At 38.9% G+C, this 19,968-nt stretch overlaps 1 protein-coding gene across 6 annotated transcripts in view; it reads right to left on the bottom strand.

Annotated features, from left to right (window-relative positions):
- Positions 1 to 19,968, bottom strand: part of CFAP54 (cilia and flagella associated protein 54) — a 292,191-nt gene that overhangs the window by 29,746 nt on the left and 242,477 nt on the right. For 5 of the 6 annotated variants that reach the window (XM_065937187.1, XM_065937208.1, XM_065937224.1 and 2 more), the window contains 2 exons: positions 4,300 to 4,406; positions 1,256 to 1,397 (listed from right to left, as the gene is read on the bottom strand). The exons of the other annotated variant lie outside the window; for it this stretch is intronic. In XM_065937187.1, coding sequence (XP_065793259.1) covers positions 1,256 to 1,397; positions 4,300 to 4,406 — 249 coding nt within the window. The remainder of the gene's footprint in view (positions 1 to 1,255; positions 1,398 to 4,299; positions 4,407 to 19,968) is intronic. 6 annotated transcript variants of the gene reach the window in all.

The raw sequence follows: 19,968 nt of genomic DNA, 5'->3' as shown, positions 1-19,968 counted from the left end.
TTGCAAGTGGACTGCTTGCAGGACCGCAGGTTGTGGACAGGTTGGGCAGGAGACTGTCCCTTTTCATTTTAAACCTTGTCCAACTATTTGATTTTTTTTTTCAAAAAAATTTGCTGCAGTAACTAGGGAACATATATCTCAAGGAACTGGATGAATGTACAAATGGAAATTCAAAGAGCAAGTGGTTAGGGGAGGACACACATTCTCTGCTTCTCTCATTTTTCCATAGAGGATGAGGAACTTCCACTCCACTCCTGAGAAGGAAGGACACTTGGAGCTTCTTTCAGACCTAGCCAGAAGAGCAGAGTCACTTATCTGATTGATGAGTCTGAGAAAAGCAACAGAGTGTGCTAGGCTCAGCCCCATCAAGGTAATCTTTGCTTACATTTTTGGAGGCACCCTGCCTACAGCACTATTATCCTCTGCTTCTCCATGTGGTCAGCCTTCTGGGGCAAGAGGGGAGTGGTGGAAATCCTATGGTCACAACAGTATGCTAGATAACTGTGTGACTAGGTGGGCAAGTCTGGCTAATTCAGGGGTGGAATGGTAATAAGCTTATTTGGCCATAGATCCAATGCCATGTTTGCTAATCAGTTTTATCAGCAACGGTGCTGATGTTTTGACGTCTCCATATACAGTATCCGTTTCCTGTGTTGCATTTCTCAACAGGTTTAGAACACATAAGGAATAGAAGAGAAATAACCCTTTCCTCCAAAACATGAACATCAGTCATCACAAAACCACTCAACTCTGTAATCAGATGAATAACACACTATAACATTAATATAATATGCCTTTTTTTCTGGTTAGAAAAATACAGATGTGCAGAAAAAGTCTGAAAGATATATGCTTATCTATATTTTTTCATTTTTCTTCACATATTATTTGCATAATAAAAATGCTCAAATATTAGAGTGAAAAATTAGAAGTAATACTATAAAGCTACAGAGCATTGTTTCTTAGGAGCCACGGTGATATCTGAATAACTTCTCTAGGTGGGCTCTGTTTTCATTACATCTGATTGTTAGTATTAGAAGAGCTTTGAAGAAAACATTACTTATGTGTCCAAAAGTTGGGTCATATTTGGTTCTCTAAGTAGAGAAAGTAAAGGCCAGAAGAACCACATGATCCACGTTTAGTTACGTAGATAACGTTCAATTATCTATGTTTAGTTCTGCCCTGACAAAGTAAAAAATAATTTAAATGATTATGGATAATGGCATCCATCCTGCAATATAATTTTCCATTAACTTACTTCCATTTCTGCATCAACTGATTGCTCTTCTGTTTCCTCTACTTCACGTAAATTTTCATTTGAAGTAACTTTAGGAGTTGTTGGCAATGATATTTCAGCAATTTGTGCAAGATTAGATAGTTTCTCATGAACTGAAATAACTCTAAAAATAATAAATACATATGCATTTTATTTGAAAAGTTAAGAAAGGCATTCATTTATTCCCAGAACCAATAATCTGTGTAAAATAAATCCTTAGTTATTTAACACTTAGATTTCTGGCAACCCCCCCGCCAAACATCATTCATTCAATTATTCCTTCATTCAAGAGACATGAGCCAAGAGATGTGGTTCTCATCTGTATAATGTTTATGATTTAGTTATACACTCAGTCAGATTTATAAACTGGCAAAGGCATAATAGAGATTCCCTGGAGGAGGAAACGGCAACCACTCCAGTATTCTTGCCTGGAAAATTCCATGGACAGAGGAACCTGGCAGGCTATGGTCCATGGGGTTGCAAGGAGATGGATATGACTAAGCATAGCAGCACAAGCACAGAGGCATGGTGAGAAAAGAAATGCAGACAGCCAAAATGATGCTTAAGATGAAAATAAAGGAAATAAATATCTACGTGGGCAAAGAAACACCAGGTAGTGACAAAAGATCCACTCTGCTTAAACTCAGTACCATCTCCGACTGGCAGGCTGGTCTGAAGCTAAGGATTAGGACCAGTCAGCCACGGCTCTAAGAGACCAATCTAGGAGCCTGCACAGTGACGAGCACTGTGTGGGGAGGCGGGGTTCGGGAGAAGAGTCAAGAAAGAAGGAAGAGCAAAAGCCAAGGATCAGGGCAGAGGACAAAGTGGTAACTACACTGAGGCCAGAAAGCTTCTGGAGTCACAGTCCAGTGACTTGTGGAGGTGCGAAGGCAGGGGTTAACTAGTCAGTGGGGTCAGAAGCTGGAAAAGCCCTGAAACAGTGAAAGGAGGCAAGCAGCCACCTGCAGGGCTCCCAGGGACTCTAGGATCCAGGCGTGCAGAGAACAGGTGCGTGCATAAATGTGCATGAAGCCACAGGTCTCTATCCAGGGATGGAGGGGAATTCTCATGTAAAAGAAGTAGATGATGCAAAAAACCAAAATGACATCAGGAACAAATGCAGGAACATCATTTCTCCAGTTTTCCACAGCATCCACTTACTTTGCCTTCTAAACGAGAGCAACTCCCTATAGATTGCCCTTATCTTGACCCTCATAGGGACACAAGGAACTCCACCCTGGGTGAGAGAAATAGTCCATTTTTACTGTATCACCAAGGGATGAATCCGATGAACATCTGTCAGGTACCTTCCCCGATAAGAGCCTCAGTGACAGGAGCGTGACCCTAACTTTAGTCACCCTACTGTTGATCATAAACACACCAAAATCAAGACTGTTTTGTAGTTAAAAAAAAAAAAAAAAAGAATCCTTTCAGTTTCATTATACTCTGTTCTGCAGAAATTATAATCTTTTTCATCAAGCGGTTCTGAAATATAAATCCTGCTACATTTTGGATGTACAAGGTAAGAGCAGAATTGGGCATGACTTAGTGACTGAACAACAATAAAGGTAGGAGCATGATTTCCCAATGCTGTGGCTTAGTGGTGCCAGGATAGTCTTATGTCTAAGATTTTCTGCCATTTCACTGAAAAAACCTAAAACAGGAAAAGAAAGTTGACTGAATAATTCAAAGTATGCCAGCTCTTAAAACATCTCTTGTTTTATTCCCTTTCATGGTGAGGCCAGGAAGTCCTTCCAAATGGAAATCAGGGAGCAGGAACCAGACTCTCCTCCAAAGGACGGAGAAACACCAAGTCTCTGTTCACTGAGCACTTAGTAGGTGCCGAACAGGGGAAAGAGCTGAGGTCGACAGGTGCAGGAGGCCATGAAGAGACTTGACATTTGCCCAGTGCTTTTGGTTTTGCAAAGTATATGCATATATTATACATGCATGCAACGCATATGCATATACTGTCTGTCTTGATCCCAACAATAACCCCCAAAGGTAGGCAAAGTATTATTTCCATCTCAGAAATGAGAAAATGGAATGGGTTAGGGTTAGGGTCACAAGAGTAACAAATAGTGGAATCACAACTAAATTAACTAACCAAAGAAAAATACTGAAAACAAACAAGGAATTGAATAGGGTGAAATCAGAAGACAGAACCCAGGCATGAGAGAAAGTTAAGAGTTTCCATTCACTGTTGGATGAAGAGGTAGGTAAACAGTGTGGTTGATGCAGAGACTTTTGATGTGGGAACAGATAGGATTGGCCAACATATAGGACTGGGCAGAGAGGGAAGGATGAGGCCAGGATGGGGATGGAGTTTGGGCTTAATTACAACTTAATACAGAGTCACATTAAGTTATTTTTAAAACACGCCCTAAACTACAGGCAAAATATAGTACAGACAATATCTTTGTACTCTCTGTGATCTGTTTATGAAGTACTAGGAACTGTTACTCCAATAATTTGCTGTGCTGAGTTGCTCAGTCGTGTCTGACTCTCTGTGACCCCATGGACTGCAGCCCGCTGGGCTCCTCTGTCCATGAGGATTCTCCAGGCTAGGATACTAGACTGGGCTGCCATGCCCTCCTCCAGGGGATGCTCCCAACCCAGGGATCAAACCCAGGTCTCCCACACTGCAGGCGAATTCTTTACCTTCCGAGCCATCAGGGAAGCCCCACAATACTAGGACAATACTCCAACAAAATATCCAAGATACTCCAGGTCCTATTATTATCCCTATTTTATTGATAAGGAGACTGAGGCACACAGAGGTTAAGTAGCCTGGTCAAGGATACTGGGATAGGGAAGGCCACTGGCATGTGAACCAAAGCAGACTGAAGTCAGAGCTCATGCTCTTAACCACTACAATATCATACTTCTCTAAGTAAAAGGAAGATTCTTCCAAAAATGCCTTCCAAAAGTTCTCCTGGATTTACCTTGTATATTACTGAGACAGACAACCTTATGAAAATATCAGCAAAGAGGGTTAGAATTGCAGATAGTCCATCTTTACTTGCCTTTTTAGTGGAACCCAGAAAGAGCCTACATACACACTGTTGCAAGCAGTAGATGCAACATCAGAAATATTCAGGGGCTTCATATTATATGCATACAACAATAAAACCTGTAAGAAAATGAAAAAACACCTCAAATGTGACATCAAAATTACACTCCACCTCAAAAACTACAGCATTGGTTCTCAAAACAATGTCATTATACTTTAAAAGGTTTTTCTTTGAAAGAGAAAAAATGAGGCTTTTCCCCAAATTCACTTTAAGAGAACTGATATGAATAAGAATTGTGCAAAGGTTATGAGATGAAAATAAATGCTAGCTGGAACTAAGATTATATTATTTTTGAAGACTGACACTTCTTCCTGCAGTTAAGTTTAAATTTTAGCCTTTGAAGGTCCTCTGCAACAAGTTCTAATGTATACCTGGTGAATATTCAACTTGGTTTCCTGCTCCTTCTCAATACACCCCTTCCCCATCGGTGATCTTGACTACTTTTGTGCACTCAGGCGAGTTCCTTCTTATTCTCTTTGTGCATGCAATCCACACACAACTTTTCAGCCCCCACCTCTGAGATGAAACTTCACCTGATGACTCATGCTTTAGTAATTTACCTAATGTTTGAACTCTTGACAGTTCTTAGAGTCAGTCCTACACTCTACGGCACCTCTTTATAATGAATTCACAGAATTTGAGATTCAGTGAAACTTAGAGGTGGTCCGCTGTAAGTCCTTCATTTTAGATGTAAGAAAGCTGCGCCCCAGAGTTGATTATCAAAATTGACTAATTAAGTGCATTCATTTATCTCTGGTTCCTCTCAAGTCAAACTAAAGTGAGAGTAAAGGGATGTGGGAAACTCCCTGGCAGTCCAGTGGTTAGAATTCTGCACTTCTACCCCAGGTGGCACAGGTTCGATCCCTATGAGGGGTCAGGAAGCTAAGATCCTGCAGTCTCCCAATATGAATTAAGAATAAAAATTTTCTTAAAGGCATAAATTCACAAAGACAGAAGCAAAAGCGCAAATGAAGCCGACGAGAGACGGAAGCAGCGCCGTGAAAGCACCTGAAGAGCAGAGCTGAGTCAGCATAGGGGAGAGGCGGCATCCCACCCGGCCTCAGCGCGCTGCCGAGGACAAGCGTGACCAAGGGCCTCAACAGCCTCAGGAACAACCTCCCTCCCAGCCCTGCTCTGAGCCCTTGCAACCAGGAGGCTCCCTTCCGCCTTCTCTGCCTCGTCTATGCTGGCCGAACTTCCTTCACTTCGCTCTCTGGTGAGGTTAAATCAAAGAAGATCTTTGAGATGCAGACATAGAGAACACAGTTGTGGACACAGTGAGGGAAGGAGAGGGTGGGGAACTGAGAGTAGCACTGACGCATACAAATTACCGTATGTAAAAGACAGCCAGGAGGAATTTGCTCTGCGATTCAGGGAGCTCAAATCAGGCTCTCTGCGACAGCCTGGAGGGGTGGAACGGGGTGGGAGGGAGGTTCAAGAGAGGGGAGACATGTGTATACTTATGGCTGATTCATGTTGATGTATGGCAGAAACCAACACAATATTGAAAATCAATTATCCTCCAATAAAAAATTTTAGAAAAAGAAGATCTATGCTCAGGAAGAACATTAGTCCAGGAATGAAATGCTGAATTGAAAACATTGATAAGTGAAAGTCTGTATTCTGAACAAGAGGCATACCTTTATCCCACTCTAGCCCCTACCCAGGATGTAGAAAACCAAGCAGGAATCTAAAAGATCCTCTTGGGGAAAATTTACCAGATGAAGAGAAGAGAAGTTCAGATACTAACTTCAGGATCCTCCAATGAAACTGCTAGCTCAGTTACACTGCAGTGAGGCCAAAAGTCCATAAGCCTGACTAAATATGATTCTCATTTTCTCAAACATGAGTGAACAGCCAAGGGTCACTAGACATGAAATGAAAGGTAGAGACTAGAACTAATGTAAGAAAGGGACTTGGAGAATCAGATACAGGACAGAGAGCAGAAGAAAATGTCAATGAAACCATAATTAATACCCTCAGACAGAAAAAGGCCAATGTTGCATCTACAAAATAACACAATGCCATTAAAATAGAACAGAGAATAAGCACTCTTAAATTTAAAAAAAATATGGTTATAACAACTAATCAATAAAATATTACTGAAATATAAAGTTAAATGTATCTCCCCCCAAATAAACCTAAATTTAAAAACATAAATGGCGGGGAGTGGGGGAAGATGAGAAAAGTAAACACTCAATCTAATAGGCTCAATATCTGAATAACAGAAATTCCAAAAAGTGCAGAGATCATTAGGGGGAGCAAATTATCTAAGAAACAAATCTACATGAACTGAAGAATAAACTTCATATATTGAAAGAGGCACCCTAAGGATCCAGGACAATACCCACACCAAGGTGCACCATGCAACTTTGCAACACAGGGGACAGAGGGGGATCCCCAGGGTCTGCAGAGGAAAGACATCACAAATAAACAACTTGGAATCAGAATGGGAACAGAACTCTGAACAGCAAAGCAGAATTCCCAGAGACAATGAGAAGTGAGTGCCTCCTACATTTTGAGGGAAAATAGTTTTTAACCTAGAATTCTATGCCGAGACAACAGTGAATTAAGTATTAAGATGATGACCGTTTGTCAGGTATATAAGGTCTCCTTACTTCCTATGTAGGTGCAGGAATAATGTCAATCCATCGCCACCTTAGTAATCATCTCAGAGGACTGAAATCATGGAATTGTTCCTTGACCAAAGCTGAATGGAATGTACTAGCAAGTAATTAACATAGCTCTGTTTTGGGGTGTGAAACACACCCAGGAGGCTGCCTGTGCCAGCTTACCAGCGTGTTTAATTTTTTTTGGAGAAAATACACATGTTGATTACTTATATCTGGAGTCTATTGTTATCATCACTTCTCTCATTGAGTCTGGCCTCACAGTCTGGCTTTGACTATATTATCAGAGACTTATGAAAGATTCCTCCCAAGTAAGACAGCAGCTTTCTTGAAGCCAACATTATCTCACCATATTTCAGTGGTTCATGACCCATAGATAGCGTGTGTCCCGAGAAACTGAGAGAGGAGCCAGGCAGCTCGTCCGGGGTACCTGAGTCTCTCTAATGGTTATCTCTGCTTTCTTCATCCTGCCATGCTTTATTCTTTACTAGAGCCTTCCATGGATGCAATTTGTGGAGTCTGGTGAGCTCTGAATTACCAGAACCTCCAACACACTCTTTCTCGGGAAGATGGAAGATGTGTTCATTTAACACGAGAGAGCAAGCCAAGACAGAGAGGAACATGGGAGTGAGGGAATCCAACTCAGAGAGGAAGGAATTATTAGCAGGATGGAGAATGGGCTCTGAAGATGATATCTGAGCCATGAAACTAATTGGTCCAGTTTGAAGCATGTCTCTGAAGGAAAGGAAAAAGGAACTAAGAGACAAGCTGATGAGTTTGTCCACATGGAGAAGGACTGTATAGTTATCTGAAACCTTAGGAAGAATAAAAGATTCTCAAATACAGAGAATACTAAGTGAAACAAAAGTGAGGCGGTTTCCACCCTCCCCCCGCCCCCCGCGCCCTGCAGGAAAGAAGACAAGAAAGGAAATAGTACCTTATTTGGCTCAGCAGTGAGTGTTTACATGGTCATAATCTAAACACTGAATATGGTTTAAGAATTGTGACAGGACTCAGAAGAATGTGCAGAGAAGAGCGTGTAAGGCTGATCACTTGAGAAATCATCACCTGGGTACATAATTTAGTTAAATGGGAGAAAGAAAAACAGCCAAACAAAAACAGTTGAAAGAGTTTGAGGCAATTACATCTAAGGAGAGAAATTCAGGGAGAAGGAGAGCTAGACAGAGAATTGTTCTTTTTTACTCATTAAAAATATTTGATGTTTCAAACTTTGGAAAATTTGACGAAACGTTTCTGGAAGGAAAATGAAATGAATCCCAGAGAGATGAGCTCAAGATTTCACAGTGCTTCATGGTGTTTGCTCTTAGTCTGTGTTTGTTAACCTTGACTCCCAGGCTAGCATATAAAATCTCTGAGGACGGGAGTCATACCTTGTACTTTTTTAGCAGTGCTTACAGCATCTGATACATTTTTTCTCTTTTAACTTTTTATTTTATATTGGAGTATAGCTGAATAACAAGGGTGTGATAGTTTCAGGTGCATAGCAAGCAGCTCAGTCATATACCTGGTACATGTTAATATCTTTATATTTCTGAAATTTCCATTAATCTGCTAAGAGCTAATCAAATTCCAAGTTTGAAATCAAATTTCAAAAGTTGAAAATTTTAAATAGAAGTCATGCTTTATATTTAACCCCTGATTATGAAAATGATGCTCTCCCTCCTAAAACCGATACTGTCAATGGTTTTGCAATACAATTTAAAGCCTTCCTTAACTGAACTTAACTGAAGACTGGCATAGATAATTGGTTTCAAAGTATAAAAGCCTGAAGTCAAAATTAACTTGAATAAAATAGGGCTGTAATTAAATAATAAAGCACTAAACTCACAGAGTTGTTGTGAGCCTGAGCTCTGGGGCCAGGGTGCCTGGGTTTGCCACCACCACTTACTGGCTGTGTGATCTTGGGAAAATTATTAAAACATTATGCCTCTGTGTTCTCATTTGTAAAGTAGAAGATATGGTACTCTTCATCCAACAGATCAATGTGAGGACTGAATAAATGTGAATTACTTTAAGCAGTATTTAGAGCATTACTGTTGTCATTTGTAGCCCCATGATCAGCCCTGGCTCCTTACCTGACCTGGATACCTCACTTTCCATATTCTTTTAGATCTGCTGCTAATCCCAAACCAGCTTCCCATCTGATCCCCCAGCCTGTCCTCATCTAATCCACTTAGTTTTCAGTTGAGAATAGTGCTTAATTCTATTCCCAACTTGTCTTTACCCTCAGGGATAAGTTATATCACCTTGCATACCCAGGACTGGATTTTTCAGGAGGTAATACACCCATGAAAAATTTTCCAATGCTTCCTTATTCACTTCTGAAAACACTTTTTCAATGAAAAAAAAAAGTGATGTGATTTTTTACAAACACTGAGGGATATTATATTTAAAATTGTCTTGTGTATACATCATGATCAACTGAGATTTATCTCAGGATGCAAGATGACTCAGTATCTGCAAATCAATCAGTGTGATGCACCACATTAACAGATTGAAGAATAAAAATTACATGATTATCTCAAGAGATGCACAAAAAGTTTCTGACAAATTCAACATCCATTTATGATAAAAAAAAATTTCAACAGCACGAGTATAAAAGAGAACATACCTCAACAATACAATAAAAGCCATATATGACAAACTTAAAACTAACATCATGCTTTTCCTCTAAGTCCAGGAGTAAGACAAGAATGCCCACTATGACCACTTTTATTTAATATAGTCTTTGAAATCCTAGGCATAGCAATCAGACAAGAAAAAAAGATAAATGGTATCCAAATTTTAGAGAAAGAAGTAAAACTGTCACTGTCTGAAGATGACATGATACTATATATAGAAATCCTAAAGACACCACAAGAAAAACTATTAGAACTAATATAAATGAAGTTCGATGAAGTTTCAGAATACAAAATTAATATACAGAAATATGTTGCATCTCTATACACTAACAATGAGCTATCAGAAGGAGCAAAGAATCCCATTTACAATTTCATCAAAAAGAATAAAATACCTAGGAATAGATCTAACCAAGGAGGTAAAAGAAAGACCTGTACTCAGAAAACTATAAGACATTGATAAAAAGAAACTGAAAACAATAGAAACAAATGGAGAGATAAACTGTGTTCATGAACTGGAAGAATTAAAACTGTTAAAATAACCATATAACCCAAGACAACCTACAGATTCAATGTAATCTCTATTGAAATACAAATGGAATTTCTCACAGAACTAGGACAAATGGGGAAACAATGGAAACAGTGAAAGATTTTATTCTTTGGGGGCTCCAAAATCACTGCAGATGGTGACTACAGCCATGAAATTAAAAGACACTTGCTCCTTGGAAGAAAAGCTATGACCAACCTAGACAGCATATTAAAAAGCAGAGACATAACTTTACCAACAAAGGTCCATCTAGTCAAAGCTATGGTTTTTCCAGTAGTCATGTATAGATGTGACAGTTGGACTATAAAGAAAGCTGAGCACTGAAGAACTGATGCTTTTGAACTGTGGTGTTGGAGAAAAGTCTTGAGAGTCCCTGGACTGAAAGGAGATCCAACCAGTCCATCCTAAAGGAAATCAGTCCTGAATATTCATTGGAAGGACTGATGCTGAAGCTGAAACTCCAATACTCTGGCCACCTGATGCAAAGAACTGACTTACTGGAAAACCTTGATGCTGGGAAAGATTGAAGGCAGGAGAAGGGGGGGATGACAAGGGATGAGATGGGTGGATAGCATCACCGACGTGATGGACATGAGTTTGAGTAGCCTTTGGGAGTTGGTGATGCACAGGGAAGCCTAGCGTGCTGCAGTCCATGGGATTGCAAAGAGTTGGACACGAATGAGCAACTGAACTGAATATTGATAAATAAGAACAAAGCTGGAGATATCATAGTCCCTGATTTCAAATCCTACTACAAAGCTATATCAATCAACACAGAATGGTACTGGCACAAAAACAGACACCTAGATCAATGGAACAGAATAGAGAGTCCAGAAATAAACCCACACCTATACAGTTAATTAATCTACAACAGAAGGCAAAGATATACAATGGGAAAAAGACTACTTCTTCAACAAATGGTGTTCAGAAAACTGGACAACTACATGCAAAAGAATTAAACTGGACTACTCTCACACTATATATACAAATAAACTCAAACTCAAGTGGATTAAAGACTTAAATGTAAGACCTGAAACCATAAAGCTTCTAGAATAAAACATAGGTAATATGCCCTTTGATATTGGCCTTAGCAATATTTTTTTGAATCTGGCAAATCTGGTAAGACGTTAGTATTCAAACTATACAAGGAACTCAGGCAACTCAACCTCAAAAAAAGCAACAAATTAGCAAAACTGGTTAAAAACTGGACATCTGAAAGGACATCAGACATTCTTCCAAAGAAGACACATTGATGGTCAACAGGCACATGAAAAACTGCTCAGCGTCAAAAATTATGAGGGAAATGCAAACCGAAACCACAGAGAGATATCACCTCACACCTAAAGGGACAGCTATCATAAAAAAGACAACAAACAGCAAGTGTTGTGAGGATGTGGAGAAAAGGGAGCTCTGAAGCACTGCTGGTAGAAACGTAAACTAGTACAGCCACTACAGGAAAAAAAAGATTTAATTAAAGAGAGATCTACCATAGGATCCAACAACCCCACCTCTGCAAAAAACACTAATTCAAAATTAAATATATCTATATGCCAATGAAAATTATATATTTCTCAGCCATAAAAATACTGAGATCTTGCTATTTGTGACAACATGGATAGACCTAGAGGGTATTATGCTAAGTGAAATAAGTCAGATGGAGAAAGACAAATACGACAAGATTTCATTTATATGTGGAATCTAAAAAACATGATGAAATATAACAAAACAGAAACAGATTCATAGATACAGAGAATAAACTTTTGGCCCTCAGAGGGGAGAGGGGTTGGGGGATGAGTGAAATAGTTGAAGGAGATTAACAGCTACAAACTTTCAGTTACAAAATAAATAAGTCACAGGGATATAATATACAACATAGGAAATACAGTCAATCATATTGTAACAACTTTGTATGGTGACAGATGGTAATTAGACTTTTCATGGTGATTATTTTGTGATGTATAAAAATATGAAATCATTATGCTGAAACTAATATAATATTAGAAATCAATTATACTTCACTTTTAAAAAAAATTGTCCTTACAGCCCAGGAACAATGAAAGAAGAATCTACTTTCCACTTCCATTAGCTCGACCTGATTTGTAATTTCCTCATCTTGATATCTTAATCACCCAACAAAATGCTTGGCACACAGTATGTATTCAATAAATGCTTTATTAATTAGTAAGCAGTTAGTTATACGCATTTTATGTAGAAGTTAATATTCAAAATGAAAAGACCTAGGTTTGCATCCTTATTTTTTGTCACTAATGAGTTGAGACATTGGTTATTTTACCCCTATGGAACTTTGCTTCTCATCTGTAAAATGAGAATGTTGCTTAGGTATTCTACTTTCCTTTCAGTTCTGATATTTAACTTGGGTGGGACCAAAAGAAATCAGAGGTTACCTGTGAAGCCCACTATATGAATTGGCAATAGAAACTTCTTGGTGAGTGATCATTAGAGTATAAGTGCATTGGTAGCACCAGTCTAGACCAGTGTTTCTCAAACTGGAAAGTGCATACATTTTAGAACGTGCAATTAAAATGCATACTCTGATTCAGTGGGTCTAAAGTGAGGTTCAAGATTCTGCATTTCTAATGAGCTTCCAGGGGTGCTGGTGGTATTGGTTCCTGACCACACTCTGCAAGGACCAGGGACTATCAGATGCCAGTTCCTGCCTCACTCATCCAACTTCTGTCTTCCCCAGTTCCCAGAAGCTGGAGGTAATCTTGGGCCTCATATGCAGGACTGACCCTAGTTAATCACTTAGCCAACAAGTCCCAGAGTCTAGAAGACCGCAGGGGAGGTCCTGGGCATCTGTATGATCTTAGTTATAGCACCCCTAACATCCAAGTTAATAACATTGAGCTTCTGCTTTTACTAAGACTTGTTAGTTTTCCCAGGAATCCTAACTCATCCTTTACTATCCAGCTAGGCTTCAGCTTGTCTTGAATGCATAGCCTGTTTGTTTGGGACCCTGAAATAGTGTCTTGCTCTTCTTAGGGGTATAAAAGCCTCCAGAAAAGAGCACGAGCTCCATGTTTCTTGTTCCCAGACTTGTTGGGCTTCTGAATAAACTTATCTCCAAGAACTATTTTAGCTCTGTACAAATCTGTGTTTTCACTTGCCAGATGGAGTCTGGCAAGCTTTGCCTGATCAGACTTCTTTAGCTTGATCATGCTTGTCTGCCTACCACTTCTGTGGCCTCTGAAGAACATGCCTTGGGCTGTGCAGCTGCCTTCAACACAATACCCCCTGCAGTCGTTTGCATCCCTCCAACTTAGGTCTCAGGCCAAAAGGAAGGGCCGGCTACCTAAGCTTTATTGCCCCTCCCCTGCGCTGCCTGCTCTGGGTTGCATTCCTTAAGCCTGATCGAATTACAAACATAACTCCAGTCTCATTCTGAACCTCAAAGAGGTGTCCTACTGGCTACCCTGGATGCTAACAATAGCAAGAATATGAGGTGTGTTAAAGCTAAAGGCCCTAACGTGTAATTTTGAGGCAAACTTGGACCATCAAACCTTTGGTCTTGGTTCTATCTCCTTAAAGCTAAGCTGTAGTCTTCTGTATAAATCAGTCATTCTTCACAACTCTTTTTAATGCCAGTGTCTGGGAGGTTCATTAGAATGATAGGCTCTGTCAGTTTCTTCAGTAATTGTCCTTAGGAGACACTGAAATGGTTCAAAAGATGTTTTGCTTGTAAAGAAGTTTCAATGAATAACATGTATGGTTCTATTATATTCTACTAAAGGTAATTCTGTTAAATAGGATAGTATAATTTATAACCCCTATACTTAAGAAGTTAAAGTTTTCCCAGTTATCAATTTAAAGTATCATGGCATGGAAATATTTGGCCCTCTGAATTATCTAAAAATTTTATCTCCAAATTCTCAGTCCCCAGACTTCTACTTTTATGTCACTGGCACCTTAGTTCCTACTGCCATTTCTGATTCAGTGTAGTAAATAAACTGAAGTGGATTGAGTAGATGAATTAAATTATGGTAACTTACACTGTTATTCAATGATCCTTTGAGTCCCTGGAAACCTTTAAGCCCTTAGTCAGATATTAATTTTCATTACCATCCTGCCTAGAGTCTGGACGTGCCTGCATCCAGGATTGTCACCTGAGGATTCAGTGCAACACCATGCCTAGGAGTGCAGACTTAGGGACAGACTCTCCAATTCTGACTCCTTGCCAACCAGTCTTCCTCCATACTGTGTCTGTTTCCTCTTTTGTAAAATGCAGCTAATAACAATTCTCAGCCTTTTGGTTGGATCCAGGGTTTCTGCATCCATGGATCCAACAGCTTGCAATTCAAAAATACTTTTAAAAATTCTGGAAGTTTCAAAAACCAAAATTTGAATTTGCCATGTTCCGGCAACTATCTACATAACATTTACATCATATTAGGTTTTATAAGCAATGGGGAGATGATTTAAGGTATACAGAAGGATGTGCAGAGTGTATGTGCAAATGCTATGCCATTTTATGGGGCTTCCCAGGTGTCACCAGTGGTAAAGAACCTGCTTGCCAATGCAGGAGACATAAGAAGTATGGGTTCGATCCCTGGGTTGGGAAGATCTCCTGGAAAAGGGCATGGCAACCCACTCCAGTATTCTTATCTGCAGAATCCCAGGGACAGAGGAGCCTGCTGAGGTACCGTCCATAGCGTTGCAAAGTGGAAGTGTTAGCTACCACTGAAGCTACTTAGCACACATTTCTGCCATTTTATATAAGGGACTGGGCATCTCTGGATTTTGGTAGATATCTGAGGAGCTTCTGAACCAATCCCTTGTGGATACTGACGGACAACTGTACGTATCCTATAGAGTTGTTGTGAAGTTAACGAAGTAGAATACCTGTATCATCTCGTGGGGTTTCATGAGCTTCACCCAGTTTTTCCAACATTAAACTCTATGCTGAAGGTTTAATATAATGAATAGATGAATGCTCACATATAATATTTAAATCATCAAACAAATTTCAGCATTATCTTCTGAAAAAATAGACTCTTAGGTTTGAGAATATCTAGCCCTCCCAAATCAGTATTTCCTGATTGTGTAGCTGAGATTTATGGCAGCCACTGCATCTTTTATCATGGCCCAATACATACATACTTATTGTCAAAGGTGGAAAAAAATGTCCCGGAACTAAGAAAGGAAAACTGTGTGTTCTGTGTCTTTGCTTGTGGCTTACGAAAATTACTCAAGCAACCTGTTTAAATTAGAATTTGTTAGTTGGTGCTCCACTTCTAATCTCTGTCTGACACCAGTTCATGGGTCCATGCTAATTGTCAGATGTGATTGCTGATGCATGAAACCTTGTTATTCTAATTATCAGTCACAGATGCAGTCTGAGCATTAACTCCCCCAGATCATCCTGCCCTAGACTGATAGGGATGTGATATTTCTGTGGCCGTGTGAAATGAACTTTATGCTTTGTTCCTCATTTTTTAAAACTAACTGTTGGGGTAAACAATCTGTTTCCCAACGATGTCATCCTTCTGTTTCCAAAACCTTTCTGAGTGGATATCCTCTTTTATCACTCTGTTGGTTCTCTTGTCAGCCAGTAAACAAATTCTTTAGAATGCTGAACATCGATCTAGAAATGTTCTTTTTAACAGAATCTATCCTGAAACAAATGTTCCAGAAAACACTTCCACTTACTGTATATAGTGCATTCTGATATTGCCTTCTTATATTTAATTTCTTAAAAAAAAATACTACTCGTGACCCACTACATTGACTCCATGACCCATGAGGATTCTTGGAATGGTGATTTGAAAACTACTGCACTAAATTCCCCCAAAAGAGGCCATAGATTTTTTATTTTAAAATGCATATGGAATATCTGGCAAGGATTTAACATGGAAAGGGTGGGAAGATGAGTACTTTCAAAATATGAGAAACAGCTTTAAATGTTTCTGGGAAGTGAGGTGTTAAAGTTTCTCTTTTTTGTATGGGTAGGAGGAATATGTAACAGATCCGGAGTTAGCCCTAGGTTGCCAGCCGAGAGAAGCAGAATGGAGGGGCTGTTGGGAGAAGCTGTGCTTGAGAGTAAAGAAAGGGTGGGCTCTGGAGGTTTCACCATCTGACACAGGGCACGTGAGTCAAGCAGCAGCAGAAGCTACCAGAAGCACTGCTAGAGGGCATAGCACTCAAGAGCTGGGAACTGCAGGAGCAGTCCATTCCAGGAGGCAAAATAAATAAATAAATAAAGATTAAAAGTGCTGAACAGGGCAGAAATATATGGGAAATCTTTCATGGGAAAGAGCCCAAGGCCCTTCTTAGAGACAGCAGAAATCAAAGGAATGCTGTAGTGGAAGGTTCCTCTGCAAAAGGTGATAGTGACCAATTGCCCCATTTTTCAAAGCTTGACCCCTCTTCAAGACTCTCCTAGAATTGGAATCACTGTTCCATCTCCAAAGAGTTCAGGCACTGATACTGAACTGCTCCCGAATACTTGCCTGCCTTTCCTCCTGTCCCCGTTAGCCCTATTGCAAATATCTATACACACGTAAGAACACAGACATGGATAAAGATTCAGAATTGAAGATAACAGACATTAAAATGAGTTATGCTTGTGATACAAAATTTTAAACAGCATTCAGAGAGGAATTACGTTTCTTCTTCTGTTTGCTATGCACTTCAGTTTTGCTGGTTACTCAGATTTTACTCTCTTTTCTACACAACATTGGCACCTGAAGTATCTCTAGGGAAATATTGCTGATACACTTTAAAAGGTGTTTTAAAAATGATGCTTACCAAGTGTATTACATGTGTATTTGAAGTTATTAAACTTTAAAAGAGTGTAATAATGTTAAAATCACATAATAATAAATAACAACTACTATTTAGGTTACATTTACACAATTAGGGCTTCCTTGGTAGCTCAGATGGTAAAGAACTTGCCTGCCAATGCAGGAGATATGAGGCACAGGTTCGATGCCTGGGTCAGGAAGATCCCCTGGAGAAGGGAATGGCAACCCACTTCAGTATTCTTGCTGGGAGAATTCCATGGACAGAGGAGCCTGGTGGTCTACAGTCAATGGGATCGGAAAGAGTTAGACACAACTGAGTGACTAACACGTTTACACAGTTATCTCTGGGGTCATGATACAGAAAACTTAACTCATCTACCAAAGGTCACAAAATTCCTAAGTATAATAACAGAACTGGGATTCAAAGCAGGAGTTTGATCTGCCCCATTCTGAGGGCCCTTCAACCTGTATTCTCAACCACTACACTAACAAAAGCAAAATAAGCAAAAAGAAGACCATTCCTAGTAAAAACTGTGCAAAGACAGCCTCCAAAGTGGTTCATCAAAGAAGTCAGAATATTTTTTAAAGCAACAGCAATTTGACTCTCAACAGCAACACTGGAAATGAGAAAGTAACATTTTCAATGTACTAAAAGAGAATAATTTCCAAGCTTGAATTCTCTACTCCATAAAAATTTATTTCCTAGATAATGTAAAACAATGATAATTGTCAGGCAAACAAAAATTGAGAGTGTTTGCCTCTGGAAGACGCTCACCAAAAGAAATTTTAAAATATATACTTCAGCAGAAAGAAGTGATCCTAAATGGAAAGTCTAATGCAAACTAGTACAGCCACTATGGAAAACAGTGTGGAGATTTCTTAAAAAACTGGAAATAGAACTGCCATATGACCCAGCAATACCACTTCTGGGCATACACACCGAGGAAACCAGATCTGAAAGAGACACATGCACCCCAATGTTCATCGCAGCACTGTTTATAATAGCCAGGACATGGAAGCAGCCTAGATGCCCATCAGCAGATGAATGGATAAGGAAGCTGTGGTACATATATACCATGGAATATTACTCAGCCGTTAAAAAGAATGCATTTGAATCAGTTCTAATGAGATGAATGAAACTGGAGCCCATTATACAGAGTGAAGTAAGCCAGAAAGATAAAGAACATTACAGCATACTAACACATATATGGAATTTAGAAAGATGGTAATGATAACCCTATATGCAAAACAGAAAAAGAGACACAGAAGTACAGAACATACTTTTGAACTCTGTGGGAGAAGGTGAGGGTGGGATGTTTCAAAAGAACAGCATGTATATTATCTATGGTGAAACAGATCACTAGCCCAGGTGAGATGCATGAGACGAGTGCTCAGGCCTGGTGCACTGGGAGGACCCAGAGGAGTCGGGTGGAGAGGGAGGTGGGAGGGGGGATCGGGATGGGGAATACGTGTAACTCTATGGCTGATTCGTGTCAATGTATGACAAAACCCACTGAAATGTTGTGAAGTAATTGGCCTCCAACTAATAAAATAAAATTTAAAAAAAATAAAAATAAAAATAAAAAATAAAACGCAAGAGGGAATAGAAAGCAAAGCAAATGTTGAATATATAGAAAATTCTAAAGGAAAATAACTCTTGTATAAAATAAAAAAAATTATCTTGGTTGCTAAAAAGGAAATGTACAATAATATAAGTCATTACAGGATTAAAGATATTATTTATTGACTTTAAAATTGGTAAGTATGTATGTTGTCCTAAGGGGTAACCACTAAAAGCACAGCAAAAGCATGCATAATTTCAAAATTCAGAGAGTAAAAATGAATGAGAAAAATAACCAATCCCCCAAATGAGAGAAAGACAGAAAACTGAGAGAAGTAAAAGTTTAAAATAATATGGCAGATTTCAAAACAAATACAGTAGCATTTATATTAAGTGTGACTGGATTAACTTTGCTAGTCAAAATACAATGCTGTCAGACTGCATTTTAAGATATCCATGCATATATTTTTATTTAAAAACACAACTAAAACACAAGGACACAAAAGTGTTGAAAGCAAAAGGCTGGAAAAAGAAACTGTGAAAATGATAACCATGAGAAAGTCATTTTCCTCTAGTAATACCCAACAAGGCAGACTTTATGAGGGAAAAGGCATTCTTATGAAAAGGCCAGAAGTCACTTCGAAATGACAAAATACTGAAATCGCCAAGAAGTCACAAACTTGTCAATCTGATTGTACCTAAGAACAAAGCCTCCAATTATATAAAGCAAAATTTGACAGAACCACAAGAAAAAACCAAAACAACAACAATCTCAGTGAGAGAATTAAATGGTAAAATCTCTTGAACACAGGTTTGAATTGTACAGGTCCTACTTTATGAGAATTTTTTTCAATAAATATGTACTATTATACTATTATACACAACCCATGGTTGGCTGAATCCACAAATGTGGATGTGGAAAGCCAACTGTAAAGTTACACATAGATTTTTCATCTGTGTAGAAGGCCAGCACCCTGACTCCTATGTTCTTCAAGGTTCAACAGTTCTTGATTTAAAAAAATAAGCCAAACAAAAATAGAAAAGTCAGTAAGGATGCAGAGTACCTGAGTAAGACTACACAAACACCTATTGCACATATATCAACGCTGCATCAACAACTGAGGAGAGTGCATTCTTTTTTAAAGTAATGGAATATTTACACAATAAACATTTCCTGGTGAAAAACCAAGTTTCAACAAATGTCAATCATATAGAATATTTTTTATTAACACAGAACAAAATAATTGAGGAATAAATAACAAAAGATAACTAGAAAAGCTTCATATAGTTTGTAATTTCAGAAACATATTGAAATGACTTGTAAGTCAAAGAAGAAATCATCTTGGAAATTTAAAAAGTTATTTTTTACTGAAAGATAATGACAATACTGTAATAAAAAGTTTAGGATGAAGCGAAAGCAAAATTTAGAGAGAAACTGATAGCCTTAAATGCATAGATTAAGAAAGGACTAAATATTGAGCTA

The sequence above is a fragment of the Muntiacus reevesi genome, chromosome 1 (genome assembly GCF_963930625.1).
Source record: "Muntiacus reevesi chromosome 1, mMunRee1.1, whole genome shotgun sequence".
In the NCBI taxonomy this organism is placed as follows: Eukaryota; Metazoa; Chordata; class Mammalia; order Artiodactyla; family Cervidae; genus Muntiacus; species Muntiacus reevesi.
The sequence above is the reverse complement of the archived record's forward strand: the minus strand, read 5'-3'. Positions and strand labels throughout refer to the sequence as shown.